This window comes from Chenopodium album, chromosome 13, assembly GCF_948465745.1.
Source record: "Chenopodium album chromosome 13, dcCheAlbu1.1, whole genome shotgun sequence".
Lineage (NCBI taxonomy): Eukaryota > Viridiplantae > Streptophyta > Magnoliopsida > Caryophyllales > Amaranthaceae > Chenopodium > Chenopodium album.
In genome coordinates, this window is record NC_137846.1 from 51,519,142 (window position 1) to 51,529,889 (window position 10,748).

Genomic DNA, 10,748 nt, shown 5'->3' on the forward strand with positions numbered 1-10,748 from the left:
CTTACATCATTGAATTCTCTACTAAGATTAGCTAGCTTATGCACAACAACCCTGACCCAACCAATATCAAGTATATCTCTTATGTACAACATTTATTTTATGTTCACTCGCCTTACTTAAAAGTTTGTGTTGATCAAAATCATACTATATTAAATTTCCTTAAGCTAATCTAAGATATCATCTTTAACCTATTGGCCGTGTACCGTGTATGAACTTTCTTAAGCTAGTCTAGGATATCATTTTTAACCAATCCGTGTATGAAATTTTTTAAGTTAATCCAGGACATCATCTTTAACCTATCCGTGTATAAAATTTAAATTACGCAAGACTAATACACAGGTTTAAACCTTCATTGGCATAAGCAAAAAAGGGGTACATTTTCTAATTTGGTAAAAATTTGAGAATTTATTACAAATACGCACATTTATTTGTATGATTAGTCTTTATTTGTTCTTAATAATATTTACACTACTTTATACTTTTTTAGTTTATACTTTGTATTATATTTATAAATTATTTAGCTGTAAAGGCCACCTAGGGTTATGTTTATCATTTTTTATAGTTATAATCATTTGTCTAAAATTCATTTAATCTTTAAGAATGTTGGCCTACCTTAGTATGTAGTGTTTATACAGTAAACAAAACCGGAGTAAAATTTCTAATTTCCATTTCTTTATGAAATTAAATTTTATTCATTTAAAACTTGATCATTAAAAGTAAACCTTAACCACTTAAAAAGTAGTTATAACCTAACTTAACCGTGTATGCAAGACTCTATAAATACCCAAGTTTAGACCTTCATTTCATTTTAAGTCACAAATTCTGTTAAGTAGTTAAGTTAGTTATTACCCTGCATTCTTCATTCTTGCTTAATTAGCTTAACCTGAAATAAAACAATGGCTTCATCTCAAGATTCTCAATCTAAACCCGACAAATCTCAGCCAAATTTTGATGATCTTTATTCAAAATTTCCCTACAAACTTTACCGTGTAAACTTGGAGGATTCATGGAAGTCATGGATGCAAGAGCACTTCTTTCCCTACCGTTCTGAAAACGAAGTAGACGACAACGTTAAGGGTTCCGGTGATCATGAAATCGACTCGAAGAAGAAGCATGAACAAGTTCGAGAAACTTATGCTGATAAGTTGAAACAAAAAATGCCAATTCAGAAGGAAAAATCAAACAAGAAGGTTAATGACAAGTAAGATCGATGAGCTCGACCGAGGAAATAAAGTACACTAGACTACCAAGAAACTTGAACAAAGTTAGTTATAGTTATCGCAACAAATAAAATGTAGCAAGAATTGAATCATGTCTTAGTAAATCTATGTTTAGTTTAATTTCTTTGTTTTAGTAATGTAGTTTCTTGAATTGTTATATTTTTAGTTCAAGCTAATGCAGCTTTAATAGAACAATGTGTATGGTTAAGTTCGTTGTTGAATTTAGCAAGTTTTCTATTATTGTAACAAGTTTTATTAGTACGTGTTAATCTTGTTACACGCCATTTTTATCAATAATAGTTAATTAGCATATGATTCTGTGTGTGTTCTGTAAATGAACTGCTGTTTCAATCTATTGTGCTTGTTTAAAGTCAGTTATTGTGTTGGGCGATTTTTCGTTGTAGCTCGTAAGTCTGGTCACAGTACTAAAACAATGCCAAGCAACACGAGGAAAAACAAGGTTAATAACTTCTTGAGTATGATTCGGAAGTATAGTAGGGGGGGGGGGGGAAGGTGAAGAATCAATGGCAAGTAAGCTCGATCGAGGAAAGTTAGTTATTATTGTTACAATACACTAGACTGTCAAGAAACTTGGAATAAAAGTAAAAAATAGTTTTATTCCAAGATTCAAGTCATAATAATAATAAGATTCAAGTATATGTTTAGGTTCTTTCTTCAATTTTTTAGGATGTAGTTTCTTGAATTGTTATATTTTAGTTTAAGCTAAATGCTTTAATTTCTTGAATTTGGCAAGTGTTTAATTGTAACAAGTAATTATAATGGTTATACGCCAGTGTAATCATCTTTGATTTACATTTTTTTGTCAATAATTGATCAGAGGATTTGTATAAAACAGTAGGTGTTAATTACAGAATACTAGGATGTGATTCTTGTTCTGCAAATTTACCATGTTACATAGGTTCTATGGATGATCTGCTGTTTCAATCTATGGTGATTGTTAAAATGTCAGTCATTGTCTTGGCTCGTGTTGGGCGAAATTTAAGTCCTATCTCGTAAGTCTGTTTATAGCGATTTTACTAGAGCTACTAATCGTTGTATATATGGGGCAACTAATCGACATCACTTGTGACTGTAGTTAGAGGCCGTCATTCTGTATAATCAACCTTAGCTTGTACAAGTTTTTAGTATTTATACGTAGACCATTTGTCCACTTGTTGCTACTTCTTTATTCTGCACGACTCTGGCTCTGTGTGTGTGTGTGTGTATGCATGTTAAATTCTGTTTTTTTTCTTATATCTTGGTTGAAGGGTTGTTTCAAGTATAATATTGAGGTTGAGTTTGTGCATCGTTTTGCTGCCATGTTTATTCTCTTCTATGACATGTCCATCTTATAGCTCCTCAAGTTGTTTGTTTTGACACAAAGAAACTTGAGACTAAGATGGTGATTATGTTGGCATGCATAATCGGGGTGGAACTGACAACCTTGAGGCTTGTTGTATATGGACTATGGAGTACTCCGTAATCTTTAACTTGGACACTATACCTCAAATTAATTTCTGCACCTTGCCTTATATAAGTTCCTCAAGAATCAAAATACGTAGTATATGGGTTGATTATTCTGAAAGATTGATCTGATTGTCTGTTAAATTCTGTTATTGGCACGACATTTTGCTTAGATCTGGGTTGTTGTAACTTGTAAGTATATATATAAAGGTTGAGTTTGGGCATCGCAGTGCTTCTATGTTTACTGTATTCTCTTCTATGACATGCCCGTCCTATAAATAATTCTTCTGGCTGTTTTTTTTGATACAACACAGTTTGAGACTAAAATGGTGATCGTGTTAGCAGGCATTATTGGGATAAAATGCAAAATCTTGAGGGGATTGGGTTCAATTTGACAACATTGAGGCCTGTTGTGTATATGTACTATTCTATAAGTTGGACACAATACCTCAAATAAATTCTGCCCTACCTTTATAAAAGTTCCCCAAAATATCTGTCTAACATGTTGAACCCAATCCATTATGCTCAGTTCTGCAGCAAACATTCGCAACCCACTCTACCCTCATTTGTTGAAGGTTTGGCAAGGCTGTTCCTGATTTCCTGTGTAGAGATGTGTGTGTGTGTGTATGCGTGCTTGTCCGTTTGTTTCCCTGTGCACGCGCTCTAGGGTGTTGACATTGTTCTGTTTTGAAATATTCTTGAGTCTTGACATGATATTTTTGTATTTTGTCTGAAGAAATCTTTGGTAATTTGTATACTGAAATTTTTAGCAAAAACAGCTGTATCAGGAGCAGCAATTATACTTTTTTGTGTCTACCTAAAATGGAAACTAATTAGCCTTCAAGATTGTAATACGTCATAATTGCCCTTAGAAATGTGCTTGAACCTCTAGGTTGCTGTCATGATGGTATGTGGGAGGATCTGATATTAACTATTAAGGAGCCAATGATGAAGAACTGCTTAGCAGTTAGTGAGGCCTTGTATGCTGTTTGTCGAAAGAAGATACAGGGTTTGCGAATTTTTCAATTTTCATTGTTGCTGCTATAAATTTTTACTTGGTCCTGGCAAGTTGTAGTTGGCTGAAAGTAATCAGTAGAATTACACCTGATGTTTTTTTGTACAATCATTATCTATATATGTGCTCTAAGAAGTATCCGTAAAAAAAAAAAGAATGTAGGAGATTTTGGCTGCTACTTTGTTCTGGCAGTTTCTGAATCAGAACTTATATGCCTGATAAAATGGAATAATCAGCCGCACATGTTACTTTTATTATACAGCTCTCAGTATTCCACAAGTAATGTATTGGAAAACTTACAAGAAATCGCGATGATTAAACCAGACCAAGAGACTGGGAAAATGGAAGCCAAAAAATGCATCTTTTTCTTAGACCGAAAACGACATTCCTTATAATCACTCAAGAACTAAAGAGCCCTCCTTTGGATGATTCTCTAAATTAAATGACTCAACTGACTGGAAAAGAGCCTAGTCAACACTAGTTGATATCCACCCTAGCTATACTTAAATCATATTTGATACTTTCGAGAGAACTTATTCAAACTGCAACATACATTTTCATAAATATAATCCAGTGGATTTTAGGCGAGTAGCTAAGTAATTGTTCTAGATCGAGTCTGATTAGCTAAGAACTTGAAGCTTTGCTTAAGTATGTTTGATTAGCTAAAAGTAAAAGGGTTGTGCGATTGAGTGAATGGCAATGCCTAAGAAACAATTGGTAAGTTTAAAGATTAGCTTGTCTCAAACCTACAATCCTAAGGTGGACATAATTCTTGAATTTATCAATATTTTCTTGTTTGTGATATGTGATTTTTGATTTTTGAAAGTAGTATGACAATTCAATTTGCTCCGCTAAAATATAAGACATAAATATTCCGACAAAATTTTGCAAAAATTTGCAACCTTCATCAATAATCGATTGAACAAATTGTGGCAAGTGCCATTATGATTCCTCGGAGGAATAGAGGGAGTATATGGTCAAACAACTCTTTATGCGGTAAAAAAAAAAGGAAAAAAAAAAAAAACTCTTTTTGCTCAAAAAACTCCTAACCAACCTTTACACATTGACTTATTTGTCTAGTCAAACTATGCCAGTAAATAACTATTTTTAAAAATAAAAAAAAATGTAAATGAGAATTAATTCTGACCGTTGATATTATCTAGATCCGATGGACGATGGTTCAGATTATATGCGAGTATGTTTCCAGTTTTAACCTTTTGGAGCTCTGCACTTATACGCTGCACCCACTTCTATCTCTCACCTCCATTGAAGCGTACTCCAAATTTCTCCATTAAAGCAACTTCTGAGCTTTCTCTCCTCCATTAAAGGAGCTTCTTAGGTGATATACTATTTCCTTTTTTTTATCTTCAATTATCAATTATACACTCTAGGGTTTATCGTCAATTTAATTTTCAGTATAGTCAATTTAGGGTTTTTCAAAAGTAAATTATTGAACTATAGTTTATAATTATCAAACTTATGAAAGATTATACCGAGCAATTTTGTCAATTTCTATAAGCGAGAAGAATTTTATGTTATTTTGGAGCTTAATTTGATAAAAAGAAGTCAAAATTTGTTGCAGAATATTGTTCTTAAACCCTTCAATGGCGGCCTTGACATGGGAGCCCAAGATCCCATCATTCGGAACTGCTTCTTCGTCTTCCATTGGAACTCGTAAAACCCAAATTACGCCTGAAATCAGCTCACTGTATAAACCCAAATCAGAGCTTATTGATGGTTTGTTCGTTCCTCCGAATAACCCTAAACAACTCAATAAACTACGCCGGAAACAACTCAAAGATACCGCTGGCGCAGATTGGTATTAATTTTGCTGTCAAGTTGTTTGAATTTTTGAAATTTGGTCAATTTTTTGGGAAATTTGTGTGATTTTTGATGTGGGATTTTGTTTTGGCATGTGTTTTAGGTTTGATATGCCTGCCCCGGTTGTTACGCCGGAGTTGAAACAGGATCTCCAGCTACTAAAGGTATTGTATTTTCTATTTTCTGCATTGGTTTAATTGTGGAGGCTTGTGTTGTTAGGAATTGAATTTTGGTTCATGTCGATGACTACACGGAATAATCAATTTTGGTTCATGTTAGCCGACCCCAATTATGGGATTAAGGCTTTGATTGATTGATTGTGTTGTTAGGAATTGAATTTATATTAATTTGAATACTTGTCGATTGAAGCTTGAGTCTTGAGGAAAATCGGGTAAAGTTTAGGAAGAACATTGAATTTATAGTAGTAATATCCCTTGTCCATATTTTATCGACTGGGCTATTGTTTTGTTCATTTAGGTTAGACTTGAAATAGCATTGGCATTTGATGAGAATTACAGTGAAGTTGGGTTGTGGGATCAAGATTAGGTGTGTAGATTGTAGAATTTTTGTCTCTACTCTTATGACTTTCGAGATATAAAATGGTCGGAAATTGGGAATTGTGGTTCTTCAATCAGTGAGTTAATGGTTCTTGTCCAACAATCTGTGCGGTAACACCAAAGCCTTATTCCCAGTTAGTTGAAGATAAAGTTTGCATTCAGAATAGATAACAATAAGATCATGCTGGTAGCAATAGATAGAAGTGACTGGAGGAAGACAAGATTTCAACTTTTGTCTCATTTTCTCCAATTTAGCATGAACTCCAGCTTTGGTCTCATTCTTCGATACAAATGTACAATATTATCCACAAACAATTAACAAAAAGGTATCTCATTTTGGATTCACCTTGTTAATTCGTCATGTAAAGAGGAATGAACTTGGTGTAAATCATTAGTGTAAACCAATTGTTATATGATTGTTACTTTCTCATAAAAGAACTTTCGTACTTATTAACAGATAATTAGCTATGTCGATGCGTTTACTTGGTATTTAGATCATTTTTATGCACTTAGAAAGAGGTACAAAAAGCTACAAATTCTATACGTTTTATGTTGCAAGCTCAAATCAGCCGTAAGTTGCAATTAATAATTTTTCATATGCTTTTCAGAAAATATGAGTAAAAATGATGGTCTTATAATGATTACAGATGTGTTTTAAGATTGCTGTATTGTTTTTTATTCAAAGGCTTGTTAACATTTTAAAACTATATCCTACCATAATTATCTAATATTGTGATGAACATTAAACATGTAACAAGGAATATATTCCGTTAAATCCCATCTCGGGGATGCCCTAGTTTCTCATAGTGAGAAACAAAATTTGTTTCTCACATGGCATTTTCATAAATAAACCAACAATTTTATTCAATTGTGGAGCCCACAGTAATAAAAAAGTTGTTGATTTATTCACGAAAATGCCCCCATGAGAAATAAATTTCGTTTCTCAATATGAGAAACTGGGAATTTCCCATCTCATAATACTCTGTTACTGTTTTGCATGTCAGATGTAACTTTTATGCACTTTTTCTCTTTCTGTAAACACATTATATCTCCAATGACCTAGATGAAGAATCGGTTTTCTGCTAAAATATTGCAATATAAATATGAATAAGCTATAAACTTATCAAGAAACTCCTTTAACAGAGCCTTGGTTCTATTAAAGTTTGCTGCAAAGCTTTGGTATTGAGAAGCGTATCAGTCAGTTCACCTTTGGCTTTGAATATAAAGGTGTTTTGGATTGGGAAGGAAGGTCTACCATGATGTTAGTCGTTAAAATTAGTAGTAAATCTATAGTTGTTTCTAAATACTAGTTGGCTGTAGCACGTCTCCATTTTTCTGTACCAGCTGTTGGTCAAAACTTCTCTTACGTTTATAATTTCAGTGTTTTAACCCATTTCAAACTCACAGTTCTCACATTGATAGTAATTTCATAATCTTTGCAGTTAAGGAATGTCATTGATCCAAAAAGACATTATAAGAAGGGTGATACGAAATTGAAGGCATTGCCCAAATATTTCCAGGTAAATGTCGCATACCCTGAATTGATGCCATTGAGCCTGATTCCCTTAATATAAAAAAAACTGCAGTCTTTACCTTAGCTGATGCTGTTGATATATTATTCTAACCATGTTAATAATGTAGGTGGGTACTGTAGTGGAGTCAGCATCAGATTATTACTCCGCTAGGCTCACTAAAAAGGAGAGGAAGAATAGAATTGCTGATGAGCTACTTGCTGACAGTTCCCTTGCACAGTACCGGTAAGTCATGAAAAATGTTACTCTATATTTGTTTGAATGTCACAAAACTAGAGATCTTTCTCTGTTTGCTGATGCACACACATGCTTATTTCCCCCAGGAAGCGCAAGGTGAGAGAAATTGAAGAGCATCAGCGTCCTGGTGGGAACGAGAAGTGGAAGATAAAGGGCAAGTTTACTCTAAAGCGAGCCAAGGAAAAGAGGCATTTGTCAGAACAGAGGCATGAATCTTCTGGAAATAATAAAAATAAGCGCTTTAAAAGACTTTGAATGTCTAATTTGAGACATGGAACACTTGGACCAAATTGCTCAGCCTCCACACCTGGGGGCAACTAGTTCAAAGTTTAGCCACTGAACCAAATTTACATAGCTGCAGAACCTCATGGAGCAGGGCGGTGGGCAGTGACTGCATAAGTATCTTGTAGTTAGGCATAGGAGATTGTATTGCGTTGAAGCTGGACTAATGCCAGTCATAATAGTTTGTTTTGGTATTATTAACATTCCTGTATCACTTTAAATAGTTTACGGAAATTATGACAATAGGAAATGGTCTGATGCCATATCTGTTGGTGCAAAATTTGTGTCCTGAGTGAATTGTATTGATTCTTTGATATGGTATTTGATACATTATACGAGTACTCTATTTTCTTATGCTCTTCCAACTTCAGTCTGTGTCAAACAAGCAGCAAGGAATGGAGTCAAAAGAAATCAATCAAACTTCAAGCAGATACAAGGCACCCAACTTTTGTTGGATCTGTTAACTAATAAAGAGTTCAACTTATAAAAGTCGGGCCTACAACAAAATCAGTACGTTCATTAGGTTTGGATTATTATTACAAAATGCTTGATTATTTGTTATTCAGATTAACATCTGACGAAAAATACACAAATGCGTATGATTAAAAATTGTTATTATGATTTTTTTTCAAAAATAAAAAATAAAAAAATATTGTGATTATGATGGTGGATGTGTGAATAGTGCTCACTATGCATCAATTGAATATCAAGCCTAAAACCAAAGAATATGAAAACTGACTAATGAACAAGAACATAAAAATTATAGGTATGATTTTTTTCAAAAAAAATAAAAGAATTATAGGTATGATGATGTTATGCTCATTGGAGTTTTTATTTTTATTTATTTATTTATTTTTATTTTATTTTTATTTTTTTTTTTTTTGAGGGAAATGCCATTGAAGTTTAGGCTCTTTTGTTTTATTCGTCAGGTTCTTTGACTTTATGCTTTGTATTCATCGGATATATACTGTATTGTGCATACGCCTCCACCATTCAATTATTAGCGCTACTGCAATATTTCATTTCATGTGATACGTACATTACCAGTGCATTAATGACCCCTTTTTCTCACACATAAAAAAATTACTTGCAAATTGAAATTACAAGAATTTAACTTTCACGTGAGTAAAATCATGAAATGTTGATGCTTCAAAAATATACAACATCATTGCTATCAAAAATAAATAAAAATATACGAAGTATAATATTGTTGCAATTTATAGGAAACATTAGATGAAATATTCCCTTCCCGTTCAATCAAATTTTAGCACATTCCCGATCAAGCATGACTAGATACAAAAAAAAATGACTAGATACAAAATAGAGATAGACGAAGTATAATGTCTCCACTCTCCAGTACTAACGAGTATCATTAATCTACATACATGAAACTATCAAGCCATAACAAGTAAAAGATCATAGATACACAATAAGGATATTCACTCTCCTCACTTGGAGCTTATGGAAAAAATACAATGCATATATCTCTAAGAAAATTGCGGTTTGTGAGAGGAAATACATAATTCACAACTGTTCTCTTTTTTAGAAAATCCAACCAATTCACTCATCCTCTATCCAAAAACATCTATTCATAAAAGCATCCCTCTAACAATTGATAGCAACATTATAATATTATTAGACGAATATAACATCTTTTGACGAGAGTACTTGATAGCTCAAGTGGTTAGAGCTCTCCTCCCATTTTTAAGAGATTTTGGGATCGACTCTCATACCCCCCCAAAAAAAAAAAAAAAACCTTTTGATATCAATTTTGGGAAATTTTATGTGTAATAACCTTTGTTATATTTAATTATTTTTTCGGATATATTAGATGTGTCTCTTGTGAGAAGGGTCTCTTAATATTTTTTTTTTTTAGCTTAGTCCTTTATAAATAATAATTAACTAAAGCTACCACTTATATAAGTTGAAGTTGATTCAGAGTTAGCACAACATTCATTTGAATTTTTTCTTCAAATTCGGATGAATCATATTGGAGTCGGCTACCGAATATGCTTTTAAGGTCCAGCATCATATTAATAACGGTGACTTTACCCTTTTGGTCAAGGACAGCCTCTTGAGTCCTAATCTGCCCTTCTTATGATTAATATTCTAATTCAAATATTCGACTTCCACTATATTTTGTTCTTTTCCTAACTTTTTAAATAATCTTTTTTGTTTTAAGCTCATAACAGTAAGTATAAAAGTCTATTATGTTCATCTTATTTCAGGTCTTAGATAAGTTCAAGTTCCTTTTAACTTTATATAAGGATAATTTCAGTTACAAAAAAATAAATTTAGATAAGTTCAAGAAAAATAAGTTCGGATAAGAGTTATCCAAGTTCGAATTACAACTAAAATAAGTTTAAGTAAGTTCAGATAAATCCAAATAAGTTAAGTTAAGTTCAGATAAACTCAGTTAAATTCAGATAAATGCAAATCATGTAGATAGAACACTTCCTAACCCTCTTTGACCCATATGATAGCATTTTACTTTTTTTTTTTTTTTTTTTTTGAATAATAAGAATGTAAATCCATATTCTAAGTACTTAGTATAGTATAAATTAAACTAGAATTTTTAATCAATTAAAATAATTGACATGAAATGATCAAGTACGTACAT

General features: G+C 32.7%; 1 protein-coding gene across 1 annotated transcript; it reads left to right on the plus strand.

Annotated features, from left to right (window-relative positions):
* The first annotated feature begins 4,887 nt into the window (after positions 1-4,887).
* On the plus strand, positions 4,888-8,469 carry LOC145576859 (rRNA-processing protein fcf2-like). The gene is made up of 6 exons (XM_081634563.1): positions 4,888-5,038; positions 5,282-5,518; positions 5,624-5,684; positions 7,520-7,597; positions 7,719-7,834; positions 7,933-8,469. The coding sequence occupies exons 2-6, from the start codon at positions 5,304-5,306 to the stop codon at positions 8,099-8,101; spliced, it is 639 nt and encodes a 212-aa protein (XP_081490689.1). The 5' UTR covers positions 4,888-5,038; positions 5,282-5,303; the 3' UTR covers positions 8,102-8,469.
* The last annotated feature ends 2,279 nt before the right edge of the window (positions 8,470-10,748 follow it).

Bases quoted from the DNA above. Each gene is read 5' to 3' on its own strand.
- LOC145576859 (XM_081634563.1), top strand. From the start codon at position 5,304: ATGGCGGCCTTGACATGGGAGCCCAAGATCCCATCATTCGGAACTGCT. The intron at 5,685-7,519 runs GTATTGTATTTT...TAATCTTTGCAG, and splicing joins AGGATCTCCAGCTACTAAAG to TTAAGGAATGTCATTGATCC. The intron at 7,835-7,932 runs GTAAGTCATGAA...TATTTCCCCCAG, and splicing joins AGTTCCCTTGCACAGTACCG to GAAGCGCAAGGTGAGAGAAA.